At 44.7% G+C, this 22,880-nt stretch overlaps 1 protein-coding gene across 1 annotated transcript; it reads right to left on the bottom strand.

The window, feature by feature from the left end:
• Positions 1-18,441: 18,441 nt before the first annotated feature.
• LOC103705463 (arginine decarboxylase-like) lies at positions 18,442-21,442 on the bottom strand. The gene has a single exon (XM_017842353.5). The coding sequence runs from the start codon at positions 20,875-20,877 to the stop codon at positions 18,691-18,693; it is 2,187 nt and encodes a 728-aa protein (XP_017697842.4). The 5' UTR covers positions 20,878-21,442; the 3' UTR covers positions 18,442-18,690.
• Between the last annotated feature and the right edge of the window lie 1,438 nt (positions 21,443-22,880).

Genomic DNA, 22,880 nt, shown 5'->3' with positions numbered 1-22,880 from the left:
GAAGTCATCAGACATTTAAAATATCTGGAGTCCAAGTGAATTCAAGAAGTCATCAGACAGATTTAATTTATCTGCCCGTCGCTGCCGACTAGCACTTATGGGGTAGGGCTACCGGCAGGATTTTTTTTTTTTTTTTTTGGTAAAAGCGACTAATCATTTCATATAACTCTAACGTAAGTACAGCCTGCTAAATCACGAGAAAGTAAAAGTTGCAAATAAGGATGAACATCTGATACAGACGTCCAAAGAAAATCCCCGGAATGCCGAGCAATAAAAGAGGCGACCCAGTCTGCAGCCTTGTTCGCCTCCCTGAACACGTGTCATATCTGAACATCGCCCATCAAACGCGCCACCCTACGGATCTCCCGAATGAGGGGATGACCATCCCCAAATCGATCCGCCCCTCGGAGCCAGTCGATAACCACAGATGAGTCTCTCTCAAGGCAGACCCGCTCCACACCAAGTACCTGCCATGCATAGGATATACCCTCCCAAGCAGCCCACAGCTCTGTCCCGACCACTGTGAGTCCTGGCGTGCACCGCCCTCCTGCTGCTATCATCCTACCAAGGTGGTCCCTGATCATAAATCCAACCCCTCTAGTTACACCATCCACTGACCGACTGCCATCGAAATTTACTTTGAGATAGCCAAGGGGTGGGGGTACCCAAGAAACAAGGGCAAACTGGGACGCTGAAGCAGCGTGGAGAGTACCCCAGATGTTCCTGACTATCCCAGAAGAAAATCCAACGGTAGCCGCAAGAACCTCCCTCGCATATAGCATCGCTTTGTCCAGCACCCTCCTCGGGGGCGACCTCCTCCCCTCAAATAGGCCGGCATTCCTATCCAACCAGATGTGGTAGGACAAGTATGCCACCAAAATCCCTGCCTCAGCAGATCAAGGACTCTGCGTGGAAGCTCTCAGCATATGAATCATATCCCGCGCAGAGACTATCGAGTCGGATAGTAGGACCGGTGACCTCCTCCATATCTCTCTGGCTCTGGGGCACTGCAAAAGGACATCCTCGGTCGTCTCCTAAATATCTGCACACTCCTCACAGCACTAAGAGACTGCCATGCCACGCCGGACTAACAAGCTCCTCGTAGGAAGGCAGCCCCAGGCCACCTTCCAGATGAATAACGCTACACGTGGGTGAATCCGCAACCTCCATATCCAACCACCCTCAATCTGACGAGTTGGCTCCCTATCGATCAAGGCATGGAGATCTCTAGCACGAACCCGCGTCCGTCCCGTCAGGACCCATACTAGCCTGTCGCCCCCCCCCCCGACGGAAATCGGAAGAGACAGAACTGACTCCGCCAGCTGCTCCCCAAAAACCTCCCGGATCATCTCCTCCCTCCATCGACCCCTCTTTAAAGTCAACAGCTCGCTAACTCTGCAGCCTGCTAATCTCGTCGAATCCACCATGGTCAGCATGCGACAGATCGACAACTCGGTCACCCAGCTATCCTCCAGCACATCAATAGACCGACCGTCACCTATGATCCATCTAATCTATGGAAGCACCACCACTGCTCTAGTGCAAATCTCCCTCCAGATCGGTGAGTGGTGACGACCAGCTCGCACCCCGGAAGCCAAGGCGCCATACTTGGCCCTCATCAGCGAGGACCACATACTCTCGAGCTCGAGCACAAATCTAACTGCATGTCTAGCCGCTAGGGCCTCCTACATCGCCACCAGGGACTGCACCCCCAGACCTCCGTAGCTTGTCGGCTGGCACACCACATCCCATGCCAGTAAATGGACTCCACCTCTGCCACTGCACCTCCCCCAAATAAAATTCCTGAATAGCTGCTCAAGGGACCTCAGGACTGTAACTGGAATGAAAGTATTGGAAAGTAGGTAGATGGGAACCGAGGTAAGAACTGATCGAACCAGGGTGATCCTACCCATCATAGAAAGTGTACGCATCTGCCACCCCTCTAATCTGTGTCTGATACTGAGCTTCAGAGATGTACAGTTCCTACGCCGCAGCCGTTGGCCGGAGAGTGGGACCCCCAAATATGTCATCATTCCCTCCTGCTCTCCCATCCCCAGGATCTCCAATATAGACCGCCTCACCGCCACTTTGGTCTTCGGGCTGAAAATAATAGCTGACTTGGTTAGATTGACCCGCTGTCCCGATGCTGCACAGTAATCTCGAATAATCTGACAAATGACCCGGGCCGTCTGCCGCGACGACCTGGCCAGGAGCAAACAGTCATCAGCAAAAAGCAAGTGGGAGATCGGAGGAGCTCTCACCGCCGGCCTATAAACCTCTAACTCCTGAATAGCCACTGCCCATCGTAGGACTCTAGATAGTGCATCTGAACACATAATGAATAATAGAGGAGAAAGGGGGCATCCCTGACGCAACCCCCCTGACGACACAAAGAAGCGGGACGGCGTCCCGTTCACCAAGATAGCAAAGGAAGGGGCACGCACATAGCCCATCACCCATCTGATCCAAGTTTTATGAAATCCAAACCCTTGCAAGGACTGCTGCAAGAAATCCCATCTCACCCTATCATAGGCCTTCTCCATATCAAGCTTGATTCCCATCAAGCTCCTCCTCACCGGAGCCCTACCGAGATCAAACATGAAATATTGGGCAATAAGCACAATGTCAGATATACTCCGCCCCTCCAAAAAAGCCCCCTGCTCCAGGCTAATAAGCTTAGGAAGAACATTCCTCAACCTGACGGCGAGGATCTTTGTCGTAGCCTTTTACAAGGTCGTACAAAGGCTGATCTGACGAAAATGACTCGGCTCCGTGGCGTCCTGCCGCTTCGGTATCAAGGTGATGAAAGTCCTCTGCCAATCTGCTGCTGTGCTAAAAAACTGCTGTATAGCCGCTGTCACATCTCGTCCTACTATCATCCAATATCTCTGAAAAAATAAGGATGGGAAGCCATCCGGCTCTGGAGCCTTGTCCCTCGCAAGGGACCTCACTGCCTCTCTGATCTCCCCCTCCGAAATCGGTCTGATCAATACAGCTGTCTCCTCTTCTGACACCCCAACCAAAGGCGAAAGTATATCCGCTAGGCTCCCACCCGTAGGCTGCTCTGTCCACCTAGCCCTGAAGAAGCTCTCCATAACCCTCTGAATCATCTTCGGATCCTCCGACAGCTGCCCCTCCTCATCCCGGATAACTCTAATTCTGTTATGGTGCCCCCTGATAACTGTCGCCTGGTGAAAAAATCTAGTATTTTTGTCCCCCTCCACAATCCACTGTACTCTTGATTTCTGTCTCCAAAATGTCTCCTACTGTCTAAGGAGGCCGTCATGCAATGCCAATAGTGATATGAGCTTCTGCATCTCCTCATCCGCTAGGCCACCCCTCTGGTCCTCCTGAGCCTGTAACCTAGCGATAGCCTCCTCAGACTCCTCAATCCTCCTGAAAATGTCTCCCACCTCCTCACGGTTCCACCTCCTTAGTCGTCTCTTCGTTAACTCCAATCTACAAGACACCCGATACACAGCGTCTCCTCTAACTGGTGCACTCTATGCCTCCCTCAATCTCCCACGATCTCGAATAACAAAGCCATATTTTCTCAAATCTAAAGGGGGGCCGAACTGGAATATAAGTGTCTGTACTCACCAGTAACGGACTGTGATTCGACGCAATCCTGGGCAAGTGGCTCACATGATGATCCGGAAAGCACTGAACCCACCCAGCGGTCGCACAGGCTCTATCAAGTCGCTCCCATACTCTAGCCTAGCCATGTTGATTATTGCACCATGTAAACGTAGAGCCCGAGAACCCCAGATCTATCAAACCATTCGATGTCAAAAAGTCTTGGAACTCCTTAACCTTCCTCTCATATGAGAAAGGCCTCCCCCCCATCTTCTCCTGAGGATCAACAATACAGTTGAAGTCACCAGCCACCATCATAGGGTACTCGTTGATTAATCAATTGAGACACCTCCTCCCACAATATCCGTCTCTCCCTGAAGTTAGTACTGGCATACACTGCAGCAAGGACCCATGAAACTCTACTACCCTTCGAAATCACTATAACCACCTCCTGGGTACATGCATGGAACACATCCAACCTGTAGGAACCCTGCGCCCAAGTGACAATGATGCCATCCGACAACCCCTGGGACTCCACTGCATAAAATCCCCACGACCGAGGAACCGCTCTTCTAGCCTTCTGTAAACTCCTCTCCGATAGCCAGGTCTCAAACAACACACATATATCCGGACTATGCTGCTGCACAATCCTGCGGAAAGCTGGAGCAAAAGAAGGCTTCCCCGTGCCATGACAATTCCATAAGATGACCTTCATTGGTCACCCAAGGATACATCACAACCCCCTGCCCTAGGGCTGCAATCATGAAACACCGCCTCTTCTATAACCCCTCCACTCTCCAAGCCTGCAGACCTATTGCCCAGTAGATACAACCCAAGAGGGGGGGGGGGGGGGGGGGTGAATTGGGTCTTTTAAAACTTTTAAACTACTTCTAGTACTTTTTGATTAATTATGCTAAGTTGTATATATGCGCAGTGAAAGTTAAACTTAGCAACAGTTTGATGTATAGAATGTGACTTGATTAAATATGCTTGCAACTAAAGGATGTCCAGATAAGAGTTAAGCAAGCAGTTTATCTAAGTAAGTGAGTGTGTTAGTTAGACAATAAGCAGAAGCATTACAAACACAACAAACATATAGTGGTTCGGTGCACCCCAGCACCTACATCCACTCCCCAAGACTTCTTGGGAATTTCACTATAATCCTACAGATTACAGCCGGTTGTTTTACAAGCTCACAACCCAACTTGTTGTTTTACGAGGTCACAACGAACTCGGTCGGTTTTTCCAGGCTCACCGACTAGAACCACCTCCGATTGTTTTTCCGGGATCACAATCGAACCCTTACACGTTGGTTTTACCCTCGGCTCACCAACAAACCTAAACCCCGTTGGTTTTTCCTTTGGCTCACCAACAAACCTTACACCGTTGGTTTTCCCTTTGGCTCACCAACAAACCTTTAACCCCTTGATTCAATCCCTTGATTGAATCAAGTTACAAGATATTAAAACAAAGAATAAAAACAAATCAAAGCTTCTTAAACAAGCAAATATAACAATATAAACAAATAGAGTAAAGAGAAGCCCTCAAACGAGTTTTGAAGATGGAGGAGCTCGACTTCTTCTTTACTTGACCCTCTTCTGATTTGGCACGAAGTAGAGGATCACCGAGGCAGCACACTGATGGAGAGGAAGCTTTGGGATTCACTTGGAAGCTCTTCTTCTCTCTATTTCTCTTTGGATGGCCCTTTTTGTGCTTATGGGAGATTTCCCTTGTAATCTCTTTCCTAAATGTTTTCTCCCACTTCCATGATTTCTCCCCTAGCTCTCTTCTTGTTTTTATAGCTTTAGATGGCGTGGAAACAAGAATATAGCCGTTAGAGACAAAAATAGAGCCGTTGGACACAGTCTGCACTTCCTGACAATATTACCGTTGGGATCGGAGTCGACTCGCGCGATCAGGAGTCGACTCGCCTGTTGCAGGAGTCGGCTCGTGCTTTACTGGAGACGACTCGGCCACTGTTCCAAATTTGAATTAATGTGCTTGCCTCGACTGGGAGTCGACTCGTCTTAACCTGGAGTCGACTCGGCTCTCAGTTTGCGAAACACAGCCTTCTGCCATCTTGGTGTAGCGCTGCCTTGGAGTCGACTCGAGCTGTCTGGGAGTCGACTCGAATCTCAGAGGCAGTAACTTGGTTTTCTGTCTGTTGATGGTCGCGGAGTCTCGGAGTCGACTCGTGCAATGCGGGAGTCGACTCGAATCTCAGAGTCCCAAAAATGCTCTCTGACTTTTTCTTTGTGTTCCGCTGAGAGTCGACTCTTGCTTTCTTTGGAGTCGACCTACCAACCATCGGAGTCGACTCGCGTTCCACTGGAGTCGACTCGAATCTCAGACCCGAAAACTGCTCTCTGACTTTTCTGCCTGTGACTCCTAGGAGTCGACTCATACTTCTCCGGAGTCGACTCATACTTCTCCGGAGTCGACTCGAATTCCACTGGAGTCGACTCGAAGACTGTTCTTTTGAATTTTTCTTTTGATTTTACTCCTCCAATTTGAATCCTTTGAACTTTAAACTTGGGCCAATAAATTGTAGCTTTCTTCCAACTTGAGAGCTTTGGAGGCCTTCTTGTGTTCTTCCAACTTGCTATGTTCCTTGCAAAATAAATATCTTTCTCCTTGCAACATAAACATTAGTATCTATACTTCAAGGTTTTGTGATCATCAAAATCAATCTATGAATCAATCTTTGGGTCATCAATCTCCCCCTTTTTGATGATGACAAAACTTGGAGTATATGCAATATAAAAGATATTGATTTCTAGAAGTAATACATAGCTAAGTTGCATGAAGTGGAAAACATATATATTTAAAAACATACTTCATGATAATGCTTTAGATTTAATCAGCTTAACACAATCAACATATTTAAATTTTAAGCTGATTTGTATTTAATTCAAAGTAATAAAGCATTCTGAGTATATAGCATATACTTAGATATTTCTCCCCCTTTTTGACAACATCAAAAAGATAGTGAAACATTAAGTACAAAGATCAGAGCAGAACACATCGAGTGTGAATTCAAGAGGTTTTTTTAATTTGATACCACAGATAGTTTTCTAATCAAGTGTAGGTGGAATCTTGCTTAGGTTAATTCAAGAAGTACCACAAATGATATTCAAGGAAAAATATGAGTGGAAATCTAACCTCTCTTCACTAAGTATGAAAGCTTGTTCATTTAAGACCTTTTGCCCAATCTATTAAGTATTTTATCAATATGAGAGCAATTTAATTGATTTTCAGAGTAAAAGATCAAAACTTATATACTTGAAAAACATATCATCATGTTGGATCATGACTTCAAAGTTCTTTTTATGATAATAAGAGCATTGGGGCACAAATACCAAAATATGAATTCATGCAATTTATGATATATCTTAGAGCTCTTTTAAGGACTTTCTTTTATTCCTTTAGAAAATAAGCACGATTTGATACATATATAAAAATATGAATTGGCACAATATTGAAGTTCTAAAGAGCAAGCCAATTAGGACTCATTAGTGAATTCCAAAATATATTTTCTACGAGATACTCAAGAAAATTTAACACGTTATTCTCCCCTTTTTTCATTAAATTAGAGGCCTTTAAGATCAACTATTTGAATTGCAATTTGGTTCATGATTTGTGCAGAAGATATATTAACCAAATAACATGCCTCAAGGTGTATCATAAAGATTTTCAGATTTAAATTTCAGATGATACATATTGGAGAGTATTAGGATCACTTTTCATTTAGTATTCTTTCCCTCTCCTATAGATTTATGTAATTAAGTTCCATAAGACCTCTCCTTCTGAAATTTTCTTTCTCCCCCTCAATTGATCATTCCATTTAAGAGTTTAGAATCCTAAGATAATGTTCAATAAGATTGTCAATCTCAAAAATATAGTTTGAGATAAGACAACCTTTATAGAACTCATCTCAAGGAAATTAAAGCATGTCTTGCAATATAAGGAGGTTCATCAAAATCAATCCATAAAATTCAGAGTATCCATAAATAAAGTGTCTTTGGGATAGGATACTGAATATCTAAAGCTCCCCCTCAAAAGATGCATTCTTCTTTAATCATTTTAATTGTTGAATTTCAGATTTTAGTGATAAACGTGAATAACACTGAAATTCTGTAATATCAAGAATGTAGAGTGATCTAGAATTATTCAGAATTTATAGTAATCACTCTTTCTAATCCTTTAAGAACAAGTTATGCTTTCTCCTAATCTTAGAGAAAATGTATAAAAGTATTAATCAGAAAATGATTCAATTGAAGCTCAGTTTCTTTCAAAAGCATTTACATTTTCTTTCTTTTAGAGTCATTTGAGTGAACTGAAATATTTCTAGTTTTAAGATCATTCACTCTATTGATATTCTGATGGAAATCTTTAAGAATGTAGGAGAGAAAAATATATAGATGATCATTGAGGTATATATATTTATAGAACTCAATTTCTTAATCATAGTTTTTCACCAATGTATTCATGAAACACAATAAATCTTTTTAATATCAAAATAAGATCATATATTTAGAAATTTTTGTTTGCAATCAAGATCATCGAAAGACACATCATTTGGACCAATATTAGTACATTTTAACGATAAGAAAAGATATGTTTCGGATGCGTATCGGAGCAATCAACCAAGGCATCAAAATTAATTCTGTTTTTCTTAAATTAAGATTTTATTTAGAAATCATATTGAGTTTAAGCTTTTATACGAAATCAGATTCTGAATTTCATAAAGATTTTCAAAAGAGGCTTTCAAAGTCATAATTTGAGATATGGATCTTCCACATTGTAGCTCATCTTAAATCATTATGATTGAAGACACATATTTCACACATATAAGAGGATATTCAGAATATTTGTATTTATGTTTAGCACATTATATACCAAGGTTTGAAGGATAGAACAAACTCAATTCATTTTGCCTAAATAGAAATATCCTTCTCTTCTCCTTTTTACAAATTTATTCACCTTTCAGATTTTAACGATGATTATGAATGACAAATCTGAAATTTCTTTTTAACAATACAAAAAAAATTTATATAGTATTCCAAATATTCAATCAAATTATCCAAGCATAAAGCATTGTAAAACATTGAGAACCCATAAATCAAGACATCATACCATATGCACACTATATTAAGTGTTAAGTCATACATTAAAATAATAAGAACAAGCATGTCAAGGATCAAAATCAATTCTTTTCAAATAAATTCCTCCTATTTAAATATTATCTTGCATTGATTTCATCCTTAAATTATGTTTTCAAGTGATAAAAAAAACTTGATTCTTCTTATATACTTTCATTTACTTTGTCTTTCATTTTTACTTTCTTATGCTCTATACTCTATTTGCTCCCTATCCGGTGGAGTTGGGAAGGGGCACGAGGTACTACCACTAGCCTCCCTCTTGTGCCGTCCCTAATATGCCCTACACCGAATAGTTGGGTCAAATAGTGCCGGGTACTACCACTAGCCTCCCCATTGGCACCATCCCTATGATGAGCAATATAGAAAGGTTAAAATGTTTACTTCAAACTCTCCCTGTTTGAGTGTAATTAATTATAGATTTTATCCCTTCCAAATGTGCCGAATATATTATGTTTGTTTTGCTTTTCCTTAAGATTGAAGTACTTGCCTTTGCTCAGATTTTTCATCTCTTGAACAATGTCCATTTTCTTTTCTTTATCTCTCTCTCTTTTTGTTATTCTCAAGTAATCTACATGAAAGAGCAGAATAAAGAAATAATGAAATGTATCGTATAGAGGTATATCATGCAAACACTATTTTCATTATGCCCAAGAATTCGTAGCTTCTCACAAGTCATTCTAAATCAGAGTTTTAATCATATACTTGTGTATTTCATGGTTATGATACAGCCATAGAAATATTTTAGATTGAGCAAACCATGAAACAATTTCTAAACGTATAAGTCAGTCAATACACATATAGACATGATATCAAAAATTAATAATTAAAGAATTTAATCATGCCATAATAGGATTTAAGTTATTGACTTTGCTCAATTAATTTGTGAGAAAGGTATCTAAAATTACCTATTCATTATATGTTCTTCAAGCCAAACTAGATTTCTTATGTGTGAACTTTTGGCTGAAGAAGATCCTCTCTCTTGTTTGCATGTGAATGTTTAGTGTATCTTACATGAAGGTCATTAGTTTCTTTAAGATACAAAGCATTCATCCAACATATATATATTTTTTAATTAGATGACTCAATATGAGATATGACAATAGTTGCATGTTGAGTCACTTTATTCAAGAGATTGCCTAAATATAAGCAAGCACATATCACTTGAACTAAAGAGATAGATTCATTAACCAAGATAGTTCAAGGACAAGCATGTGAGGCAATAGACAGATTTATCAAGGTCAAATCAATTTAGTTTAGATTCTATTTGCTTAAGATAATTATCAATAAGATGTGTTAACTAAGTTTTAATCAACTTATCTTAAACGTTTGTTTCTATCAAAATTCAGATTATGACGTATTTGTTATCAATAAAATATGATTAATTAAAGTTAGATTGAAGTCTTGCACAAGGTCACATAATGAGCATACAATCTGGTCTACTAGCTGTATGATAAAATAATTATTCTATCATGCTTCAATACAGCTTTAAACAATAGATCTACTTTGCTCATCCTTTACAATTTCTACAAGATGGGGTCATAGATATACCTTCTTCACGCCAATCTTCTATAAGAGTTTTCTTGTGGACTAACGTTGGTCAATGAAGATCCCCTTTCCTGTTTGTCTTAATTTGGAGTTTGAGAGAAGATGTTAATTCATTCATCATATTTCAAACTCACTTTGCAATATAACTCTTCATTAGTAGAACCAAAAATGATGTCATCAATGTGTGCTATGAGCAAGCAAGATATCATAGATTCTTCTTTTTGATGCATAGATTTATCACTATCTGTCGAAAAGGTTGCTTAAGCTTTTATAACACGCTTTTGATGCTTGTTTCAAATCATATATTGCTTTATCATATTTGTAATGAGTGTTTTCAAATATGGTGGTTATTTAACATATATCTTCTTTAATAAAGTAAGCACATAGGAGTCCATTCTACACACTCATTTGATAGAATATAAAGCTCATAAAGCAAGCAAATGATAATGGTGATCTTTACTTCTAATCATGCAAGAATTTCATCAAGATCTATTTCATCTTTTCTTGATTTAGTCTTTTAGTAGTCATCAATTTTTCTTCATTAAGTGCATTTCTGAAAAGCTCAATTTGGTTCTAATTATTAACATGTTTTCAGATTGTTATATGTAAAAGATTAACCATGTACATATATAATTTGATTTTAGTATCTTGATAATAAATCATTAGTCTCATAATAAAATGAATTGATATTTCTGCAACTAAAATCTTTTCATTGAATATTCTATATGCATTGCTTGATGAATGATATCCAAGGATAGACATATCTCTATCAGATTTGGCATTACTTTCAAGAAACCATATCAAGTATAACATATACTACTGATAAATATGAAAGATATGCAATAGTTCATTTTCTATTTTTCAGAAGATCAAAAAGAGTTTTCATCAAAAAAATAGATTTAATAGAAATCATATGTATGACAAGCAGTGATGATAGCTTTTAAAAAACATTTAAGTAGATGACTATCATACACAATTGTCTTTTCATTTCTTCAAGAATTCTATTAATCCTATTTTACTTATGGTGTCCTTGGTGCTGAAACAATTGTATTCAATATTATTTTCTATGCACAACTTGATAAAAAATTGGTTTTCAAGACTATCCCATGATACTTTTGCAAACCTTTTTCATTTGAACCCTTTTTGTGAGTTTGTGCCAATGCAGAAAATATTTCAATTTACGTGCCAAGAACAAAGCCAGTGTAAGCTTTTGAAAACTTAGTATTGGAAACAACATCATTAGATTTAGAAATTGATTTTGTTTGTTTCCTTAGTTAACATGCATAGCAAGCTTTGACCTTTTAGAAGATAATCTAAGTAAGGCAATGACAAGGTCTTTTGAGATTAAGTACATACTAGCATGAGTTGATTTTATATGCCAAAGATGGTTTCTTTAATCTTGGTATTCATAGTGCATATATTCAAAAGCATACCAAGTACACATTATCATTTAAACAATAATGCCATGGATAAAAACTCTCAATCAAGCATATAGAGAATTCATAGAGTTATTCTTAATAAATTGTTTAATCATTTAGCAACTTATCCAATAGTGAGTAAAGTATACTATAAAATGAAATGATTTGATTATATTTCCAAAAGTATTTTCTATATCACAAAATTGATCAATACTAGCAATTCATATCAAATATTAAAGCAAAAATAATGATGAGATGCAAGGATTACTGATTTCATTATTATTATTATTTCATTTAAAATTACTTTTCATAAGTATATTTTAAGTTTCATTTTTGATGTGTGTCTAGAGCACCCATTTGTATGAAGGTTCTATTTGTTCCATGGGTATCTTGGCACATCTATGTCTACATCCTCATATTTTCATTTTGGGTACCCAAGCTTGCTTGGGTCCTTGAGAGTTAGGACATATGGTTCCTTTTGGAACCCATATCTGTTTAATAGTAATAACCTTATCATTTGATTTAATTATACTAGAACGATAGGTAAAGTTGTTATTCCCACCCTTTTCATTTTTGAAATAAGTTATCTTATTTAATGGTTTGTTTGGTGAATTAATAACCTTTTTCTCTAGAGATTTATTGTTAAGTAAAGAAGTCAAGCCAAGTTTTGATTTATCATAAGTAACATATTGGCTTTCAAACATCATTTTTAATCGTTCTGAACTTACGGTGAATTTGTTAATAAAAGATTTTAATTGATTAATTTCTTTACTTAAATTTTGATTTTCTTTAATTAAGCTATGATTTTTCTGAATCAATTCTTCTGAAAATGACCTTAAGCTTTCATTTTCAGAATTTAGTTTCTTAAGATTTTTATTCTTTACAGTTAATTTTCTACATTCACTATACAAATCATGAAAAGCATTTAATAATTCATCATAAGAGAATTCTTCTTGAAAATCATTTGAGGTAAGAGTAGATTCAGATTTTACCTTGACTTCTTGTGCCATAAAGCACAAGTTGGTTACCTCTTGTAGTTCCTTGGAGCTAATATCATCATTGTTGCTCCTAACTTCTATTTTCTTGCTAGACTCTTTCTTGGTCAAGGCTCTCTTCCTTTTTACCTCTTTCTTCCTTTCTTCTTGCTTCCTCTTCTTCTTTGTCTTTAGGAAGCTGATTTGCCTCGGAGTCGACTCGGACCTTATTGGAGTCGACTCGGTGAACTTGAGAGTCGATTCTGAGATACTTGGAGTCGACTCGACTGAGGGAGATTCAACACCCTTTTCTGCAGTCTCATTGTTAGCATATAATTGAAGCACATGTGAGCTAGTCTGAGATTTATCATAAACATTTTCTAAAGTATCCCAGATCTCCTTAGCAGATAAGCATGCAGAAATTTCATTAAAATTTGTTTCTTTAATAGCACAGTATAATATGTTCATAGCATTAGCATTCAACTGTGCTAAGTCCTTTTCATTAAAAGTTTGAGAGAGTGTGTGAAGGTCATTTATTATGATTTTCCATAAGTAATAGTTTTGTGATTGCATAAAAACGCGCATGCGTATTTTCCAATGTGTATAGTTTAAGCCATTAAATAGTGGAGGTGTATCAATTGATTGTCCTTCTCCTAGAAAACTATCTATTTGAGTTGTCATGATCTTTGGCTCTAGTCGGTTAAGACTACAAATAATATTTGAGCACCTGCTCTGATACCACTTGTTGCCCAGTAGATACAACCCAAGAGGGGGGGGGGTGAATTGGGTCTTTTAAAACTTTTAAACTACTTCTAGTACTTTTTGATTAATTATGCTAAGTTGTATATATGCGCAGTGAAAGTTAAACTTAGCAACAGTTTGATGTATAGAATGTGACTTGATTAAATATGCTTGCAACTAAAGGATGTCCAGATAAGAGTTAAGCAAGCAGTTTATCTAAGTAAGTGAGTGTGTTAGTTAGACAATAAGCAGAAGCATTACAAACACAACAAACATATAGTGGTTCGGTGCACCCCAGCACCTACATCCACTCCCCAAGACTTCTTGGGAATTTCACTATAATCCTACAGATTACAGCCGGTTGTTTTACAAGCTCACAACCCAACTTGTTGTTTTACGAGGTCACAACGAACTCGGTCGGTTTTTCCAGGCTCACCGACTAGAACCACCTCCGATTGTTTTTCCGGGATCACAATCGAACCCTTACACGTTGGTTTTACCCTCGGCTCACCAACAAACCTAAACCCCGTTGGTTTTCCCTTTGGCTCACCAACAAACCTTACACCGTTGGTTTTCCCTTTGGCTCACCAACAAACCTTTAACCCCTTGATTCAATCCCTTGATTGAATCAAGTTACAAGATATTAAAACAAAGAATAAAAACAAATCAAAGCTTCTTAAACAAGCAAATATAACAATATAAACAAATAGAGTAAAGAGAAGCCCTCAAACGAGTTTTGAAGATGGAGGAGCTCGACTTCTTCTTTACTTGACCCTCTTCTGATTTGGCACGAAGTAGAGGATCACCGAGGCAGCACACTGATGGAGAGGAAGCTTTGGGATTCACTTGGAAGCTCTTCTTCTCTCTATTTCTCTTTGGATGGCCCTTTTTGTGCTTATGGGAGATTTTCCTTGTAATCTCTTTCCTAAATGTTTTCTCCCACTTCCATGATTTCTCCCCTAGCTCTCTTCTTGTTTTTATAGCTTTAGATGGCGTGGAAACAAGAATATAGCCGTTAGAGACAAAAATAGAGCCGTTGGACACAGTCTGCACTTCCTGACAATATTACCGTTGGGATCGGAGTCGACTCGCGCGATCAGGAGTCGACTCGCCTGTTGCAGGAGTCGGCTCGTGCTTTACTGGAGACGACTCGGCCACTGTTCCAAATTTGAATTAATGTGCTTGCCTCGACTGGGAGTCGACTCGTCTTAACCTGGAGTCGACTCGGCTCTCAGTTTGCGAAACACAGCCTTCTGCCATCTTGGTGTAGCGCTGCCTTGGAGTCGACTCGAGCTGTCTGGGAGTCGACTCGAATCTCAGAGGCAGTAACTTGGTTTTCTGTCTGTTGATGGTCGCGGAGTCTCGGAGTCGACTCGTGCAATGCGGGAGTCGACTCGAATCTCAGAGTCCCAAAAATGCTCTCTGACTTTTTCTTTGTGTTCTGCTGAGAGTCGACTCTTGCTTTCTTTGGAGTCGACCTACCAACCATCGGAGTCGACTCGCGTTCCACTGGAGTCGACTCGAATCTCAGACCCGAAAACTGCTCTCTGACTTTTCTGCCTGTGACTCCTAGGAGTCGACTCATACTTCTCCGGAGTCGACACATACTTCTCCGGAGTCGACTCATACTTCTCCGGAGTCGACTCGAATTCCACTGGAGTCGACTCGAAGACTGTTCTTTTGAATTTTTCTTTTGATTTTACTCCTCCAATTTGAATCCTTTGAACTTTAAACTTGGGCCAATAAATTGTAGCTTTCTTCCAACTTGAGAGCTTTGGAGGCCTTCTTGTGTTCTTCCAACTTGCTATGTTCCTTGCAAAATAAATATCTTTCTCCTTGCAACATAAACATTAGTATCTATACTTCAAGGTTTTGTGATCATCAAAATCAATCTATGAATCAATCTTTGGGTCATCAAGACCTCACTCCCTTTGCTGCAGCCATCATCTGAATCACTATTCGATGGTGATCCCTTCCATCGTCGGGTTGTGCCAAATGGCACACTAAGTCTCCAGTGGCTTCATCTTTTTCCGCAAGACCCTCTGTCATCCCCGCTCTTGGCTCTGTATTGAGACCATCAACATACTTGATGAAGCTTGATTCACCCACTGCCTTCTTCCCGTTCCCAGCTCAAAGGCCAAACAACTGTGTCCCCGTGCCATATGGCACACACTGTGCTTTGAGTTTTCCCCCACACCGGCTGCATCCTCTGCCCCAGCGCCAGATCCGTCGCCTCTAGCTTCTCTGTCGTGGCACTCCACCATCGGATCAGGGCCGACACCGGACGACCCCACCGCCTCCAGCTCGGACAAACTGGCCGCTGCGGATAGGACTGGAGCCAAATGCCTCCCAACCGGCTCGCCTCCTCGGACAACCGCGGACCGAAGCTACCTCCTTTGTGCACTTGCTCCCTTCGGGGAGGCCAACTGCGCGCCGTCGCAAGGGGCGGGGGGAACTCTTGCACCTCCGGCAGAAGCTGGCCCCCGGCCGCCCTGCCTTCGCCACAGAGGACATCGTCCCTCCCTTGGGGTTGGATGAGCCTCCCACCGATTGGCCCGCCGCCTTTGGTGGGCTCCTTGCTCGTTTCGACGGGCTCGGGCTCGGGCTCGGCCCGCCCGAACACTACCGACTGCCGGAACTGGGCCTGCCCGTAGCCCGGCCCAGGTCGATGTTGGCCCGGCTTTCAGATCTCTTGCCCAACTCGGCGCCCGACCCGGATCCGGGCACGAGTTGACTCGGACCGCCCGTGGACACGCCCAAACTTGCTACAAAAATGTCCTTCTCTGGCGTCCGCCGGCGAGCCACCTTGGTTGGCTTCTGCCACCCCTCAAGATCCACCGGGGAGGTCGATAAAGACGATCCATCCCCCATCACCCTTGGACCGGGAGGTGGAGATGTGGGCACCAAGCTCTTCCTTGCCCTGGACTCGTTCACCTCCTTCCTCCGGTTCGTCAACACCGGCGCCCGCCGGAATCCAATCCGGTTAGTTACCAACCATGGACCGTAAGCCCACTCCTCCCCCCCGGACCCATCTCCCTCCCTGGCCTCCTACCTAGTAGCCTCTGCGACATCCTTCTCAACTGCAGACTTTCCCATACCACGGATCTCCTCCGCCGAATCCGTCCCCGCCGTCGCCGGAGACATGAACATACACTCCGCCTTCGAGTGACCGATCCGCCCACATTTGGAGCATGGAGCCGGCAAGTTTTCATAGATGAAGCCTTGCCAGAACTTCACCTATGCTCCTGCCAATCTTCCCATAACAAAGGTACTCGGTGTGAGCGGAACGGAACCATCCAACTCGATCTTTACCCGGGCGAATCCATACCTACTATCCTTCTCTGTGAAGCCATCCAATGCCAGCGGATTGCCGGCCCTCGCCGCAATCCGAAGGATGGTTTCCTTCTTCCAGTAATCCAGAGGTAATCCGGGCAGACAAAGCCAAACAACCACCCGCCCGATTCCTCCGGCTCCCGGGATGAAGTTGGGCCGCCACCGGTCCATGGCCAACATCTGACCACCAACAATCCAAGGACCATTCCACAGAGCTGCCTCCCTATCCGCCTCATTGGCGAACCTAACGGCGATGAAGCCCTCCGCCAACGGGAAACACTCGACCTTGTACTCTAGACGCCCTGCCCGTTGTACTTCTCTCGCCACCCAATCAACAGGAATGCTCCTCCCCAGGCTCCTCACCAAGACCTTGGTGCTCCTCCATTCCAAGCGTGCAGCCTCCAGCTCCTCCTCCGACACCACCACCACCTCAATGAATCTGTTCTGTATCACTTCCAGTTCACGAGGGGAGATGCGGTGGCTTGTCCATTCTGGTTGCCTCGACGCACCCCTCGCCACCTCCGCCCACGAAGGGCCCTTCGCCGCAAACTTGGGGGCAGCGGAATTTGGCCCTCCATCCTTCCACGGCACCGGCGTCTCCGACGGCCCAGCTCCAGGTTCAGCCATGGCACACACCTCGCAGCTGTTCGACCAATTTCCCCAATGACCGCCCCCAGCGCACGAATCTCAAAGCTCGCACACCCGCTCACCCCGTTCAGCAGCCTTTTAGGCCATCAACTGTAGGGATCACCGACAGGATTTTTTGCTGGAACTTTCCGCCAAAGTCCTACTTCCCTCTGGAGTACCTGAAATACCGGAAAACTTGGTCCTGCTTGCTTCTTTAGCCGGTTGTCACAGTATTTATAACTCTTAATAAAATCCTGAGCCCCCTCCACCGCCCGCCCCACTTAATGTCGCGCGATTTATTTCCCTCTCTCTCTCTCTCTCTCCCTCCCTCTCTCTCCCTCTCCCCCCTTCTTGGATGCCTGCTCCCATGCATTAGAAGCTCTCCCTCTCCTACGTCGGCTTTCCCTCATTTCCTTCTCCATTCCATCTCCCACAGCCTAGCGATTGTAGTTGGCTTCCACTACTGCCTGCTTCATCTTTGGAAGCAGCCTATGCTTTTCTGGCGGAGATTCCCAAGATCTCCCTCTCTCTCTCGCTCCCTCTCCCTCCTCTAGTCGTCCCTCTTTCTCCCATTCTTTTCTCTCTAACCCTCTAGTGTTGGGTGTTAGGCTTTTCTCTCCTTCTCTCCCCCTCACTTTTCTTCTCACTGTCCCCCTCTCCTTGTTTCGGTACACTCCGGCACAGCACGGCATGGGTTTGTACCGTGCTGCACTAATAGATCTGCATGGGTCACTAATCACTATATTGGACATAGTAACTTTACCACAATTTATTCCTATATATTTTTTTTCTTCAAATCCAAAAATTTCTATCTGGCGATGTTTTCTTCATTAAGTTCTATTAAATGCGTTTTGGCTTTCTTCTCCATTATCATCTTAGCGCAATTAATGATGTACTTCCTGTCATTCCTTTTCCCGTAGAGAGGGAAGGGGCCACCAGATTCTTACTGTTGACTAGGTCGAGATAGGCGCTGAAATTATTCCATCTATATCTTTGACAAAGTTGTTTATTTTTGCTGACCCACACTGATTCTCTGAAACTAATTATTTCCATCAAACAATGGACTTTAAAATTTGAAGCAGATATTAACGGCTTCATAATTTATTTAAAAAAATTATGATAATTTTGGATTCATATTCCCCAGAGATCAGCTCTCATACTTTTTTTACGAGATTTTCTTTTGAAGGCAATGGAACGAACATTTTGAAAGCAAGGAAAATGACTCTGGATTCCCGGTCCATGAAAAAAAGAATACTGCGACGCACTCCAACGACACACGACAAACGGATCTCCAACTCCGTCCAATACACCCCTTCACATGCTCAGGCGCCTCATAAACTCCCACTCCTCGTAGCTACCATCGTCGCCGACCTCCGTACCTCCGGCGGACACCTCCGAGTCGCTGCTCATCCCATCCCCGCCGGAGTCACCACCGACGACGAGGTACGGCATGGAGTGGAAGGCGCGGGCAAGGGCAGTAGCCACGGCTCCGGCGTTCCTCCCCCCTCCCCGAGCGCCGGACTCCTCGGCCCGCATCTTGAGCGCCTCGAACATGAGCTCGGGCTCGTGCTGCATCGATCGCAGGACGTCCGCGCACGACGGCCCTGGCACCGCCTGCGTCACCGCGAAGCAGTGCGGCCCGTCGCTCTGCGTCACCCGCACAACGCTCGGCCCCCCGAACAGGTTGTGCAGCCCCCCGAGCGCCTCCTGGTAAGCCCCGCCCATAAACATCCCCAGGTAGTAACCCCCCTCCTTACCGCTACCGCCGCGGCCGCCGCGGCCGCCGCGGCCGCCGCCGAACTCGTGCAGCGGGAGGCTTGGTCGCCCCCCGATGAAGCGGTCTGCCTTGCCGTCGCTGTCGCAGGTCAGGTCCGACAGCACCCCCTCCACGCGTGGCCGCTGGTCGAGCCGGTGGATCGGTACGATGGGGAACAGCTGCCCGATCGCCCAGAAATCCGGCATCGAGGTGAAGAACGAGAGATTCACATGGTACGTCTTGACCGGATTAGCCGCCCCGATCTCGTTCGCCACCAGCTCGCAGAGCCCGTCCACCGCCGCCAGGTGTTCGATCCCCAGCACGCCGTCCTTGAACTGCTCGACACATTTCCTCTTCAGCTGGTCCATGTAAATCAGGGACTTGTCGCACTCGGCCTGGAAGGCGGCCGCTATCAGATCCCTGTAATCGCCGCGCGCGTCGTCGGGCAACTCATCGAGGAAGTAGGCCGGGCCGGCCCCGAGGGCGGCGGCCGGGTCGACCGCAGCCGCAGTGGTGGACGACACGGCCTCGAAGACGAGGACTGAGTGGTGGGACACCAGGGCGCGACCGCTCTCACTGCAGAGTATGGGGTGGCGCACGCCCTTCCGGTCGCACGCGTATTGGACCGCCTGGATCACGGCGTCGGCGTACTCGTCGAGGCTGTATCCGACGGACATGTCCGAGCCGCTGGAGTGGGAGCCGTCGTAGTCGATGCCGAGGCCGCCCCCCACGTCGATCACGCGCATCGCCGCCCCCAGCCGCGCCAGCTCGCAGTAGATATGGGCGGCCTCGCTGACGCCGTCCGCCAGGAGGGTGGTGGAAGGGATCTGCGATCCGAGGTGGAAGTGGAGGATCTGGAGGCAGTCGAGCATCTCGAGCCGCTGGAGCTTCCGGGCCACCGAGAGGATATGGGCCGTCGTCAGGCCGAACTTTCCCTTCTCGCCGGAGGTCGACCCGAAGTGGCCGGAGTGCCGGGTCCGGAGCTTCGCCCGGAGGCCGATCACCGGCCGGATTCCGAGCCTCCGGCTGGTCTCCACAACTGTGTCGAGCTCTTCCTCCTGCTCGAGGACGATCACCGCGTTCAGATCCAGGGTCCGGGCGAGGAGGGCCAGGGCGACGTACTCCTCGTCCTTGTAGCCGTTGCAGATAAGGAAGGCCTCGGGGCTGCCCCGCGCTAGGCAGCTCATGGCGAGGAGGAGCTCCGGCTTGGATCCGGCCTCGAGGCCGAAACGGAAGGGGGAGCCGAACTCGACGACGTCCTCCACGATGAACCGGTCCTGGTTGCACTTGACCGGGTAGACGCCCTGGTAGTGGGCTCCGTAGCCGGAGGACCGGATGGCGAAGTCGAAGGCGGAGTGGAGGGACTCGAGGCGGTGGCGGAGAACGTCGGGGAGGCGGACAATAAGGGGGAGCTGGAGGCCAAGGCCGCCGGCGGATTTCGGGTCGGAGGCCTTCCGGACGACCTTCATCAGGTCGATCTCCTGGTGGGGGAGGGTGACGGGCCCGTAAGGTCGGACGGCGATGTTGCCGGCGGCGTTCACGGTGAAGTAGGGGGCGCCCCAGCCGTCGATCTTGTAGAGGGCGGCGGAGAGGTCGGGGGACCAAGGGGAGAGGTGTTCGAGGTCCGCCGTCACAGCGGTCGAAGCGCCGCCGGGAAATGTTCCCGGCGCAGGAAGAGAGCCATCCCAGGCGAGGCCGTAGCCAGGAGGGGGGACTGCAGCGTCTACGCAGGCCAGGGCCGGCATCTCTTCCCGATCGCAGGAAAAATGGAAGAAAAAAACGCTAAATTTTTATCAGATTTGAAGAAGGGGGCTCTGATAGCCGCCGAGGCCGGAGCCCCGGCTACCCCCCCAAACGAGGCAGGAGAGAGTTGAACAGAGGAGAAAAACTCTAGCTCGGCTTTAGAGTCGCCGGATATCCCCACGCCCGGACCTTCAGAAGACGGAGAAAACAAAAACAGCGATCAAAAAATGGGGAAGAAAGAGGAGAGGACTTGTAGGATCTGGGAGACCAACCGCCGTGGATCTGGCCGGGATCACAGATCTGAGACGAAAGAACGGACGATCTAGGAGAAAGGGAGGATTGCTTCTTCGATCTCTCTCCAGGAGAAGGGAAGAAAGAAAAGGAAAACAAAACAGAGAACAGAACAGAAAGGATATCTAACTCCGGCGGCGGAGGAAGCGGAACCCTAGAGGCAGGCGGCGGAGGAGGGAGGGAAACCTAGTGGCGGGATGGCTCCAGCAGGAAATAAAAGGCGGAGGTCGGGGAGCGGGCGAGAATTGCATGAGGCGAGGGGGGCCTTTATAGGGCAAAAATAGACTTGTTTCGCAAGGAAATAGGAGAAAAATATAAAAATAGCCGTTAAAGTCTAGCCCTTTTTGGCAACGTTTTTTTTTCTTTCTCCATCCTATTTCGTTTGTATCGCCAAGATTTGGGACCCACCTATCCATCCGCGTCGATTTGCCGCTTGGCCTGGAGTGGGCCACGCCCTCGCCGAGTTTGTTTTTAATATTTATTTGGGTGAAAATAGTAATCCACATAACCCTAACGCTAGTACATTGTGCAAAATTACGAGAAAGTAAATATACAAAAGAGAAGCTATATCAACTATAGATGTCTAGAAGAACTCTCCAGAATGCTGGACGATGAAGGGGGCGAACTGTCCTGTTTACCTCTCATAACACATATGCTGTCTAAAATTCATCCATCTTCTGAACCAATCTGCGGGTCTCACGAATAAAAGGATGTCCATTACCATATCTGTCTGCTCTCCGTATCCAATCGATTACTATAGATGAATTTCTCTCGAGGTACACCTGCCCGCTCGACATCAAGAACCTGTATCGCATAGAATATACACTTTCCAAGCAGTCGCGACTACTAGCTGCTACCAGCCTGCCCTCGCCAAGTCTTCAACGCCCCCTTCTCTCTCTAAAAACCATGGAGTATAATCTCGTGGTAATACCGCAAGATTCTAGGAGGACGAAATTGTTGCCTGCACTGCGTGATTGGTTGCAGTGCACGCAGTATCTAGGGAAGCAAGGGATCTTCGAGAGATGATCTTGTGAAAGGGATCTTTCGGAGATGATCTTGACCGTTGTATTGGTGCAGCTGTCGGCTATTCATGTAAAGGCCCAAAAGGGACCGAGATTCTATATAAAGAAATTCAGGGCTGAGAGAAGGAATCAGCCGGCCATGAAACCTTGGACATTAGTCTCCAAATATTCAATTTACAGTTTCATGTTGTGTTGAAGGGTTCATGTTAACATGTTGTTTTTTTTCTTTTTAATGGTTATTACTCGTTATTTAGAAACCAATTTAATGCTTTTGTTTTTAAAATTAAATCTTTTTAGTTATTGCTCAATCTTGATTTACTTTTAAAAGCTCAATTAAGGATGGTAATTTACTCCATCCCATGGGCTATCCAACACATCTCAATCCTAATTGGGCAGGTTTTACCCATAGAGTCAATACTGAGTATGGTCCTGATTCCAAAACCCACAGTAGATTTGGAGCCAGCATGGGTAATAATAAAACCTACCTTGAACTTGGCTCGAATATATATAACTCCAGTAATTTCTTCCCCACCTTTTGTCGTATTTGTTTAGGTTCATCTACACCACCATAAGGTACCAGATTTCAAACCATCCTTTGACTTTATGTGATAATAAAGAAGAAAATAACATAATCGATAGTGAGAAAGATTGTACATATAAAAGGCTACATATTATGATACTTAGTTGTTCAT

The sequence above is a fragment of the Phoenix dactylifera genome, chromosome 10 (genome assembly GCF_051530095.1).
Source record: "Phoenix dactylifera cultivar Ajwa chromosome 10, Ajwa_hap1_PhDact_Kaust_v1.1, whole genome shotgun sequence".
NCBI lineage: Eukaryota > Viridiplantae > Streptophyta > Magnoliopsida > Arecales > Arecaceae > Phoenix > Phoenix dactylifera.
This window is presented reverse-complemented; position numbering and strand designations above follow the sequence as displayed.

Bases quoted from the DNA above. Each gene is read 5' to 3' on its own strand.
- LOC103705463 (XM_017842353.5), bottom strand. From the start codon at position 20,877: ATGCCGGCCCTGGCCTGCGTAGACGCTGCAGTCCCCCCTCCTGGCTAC.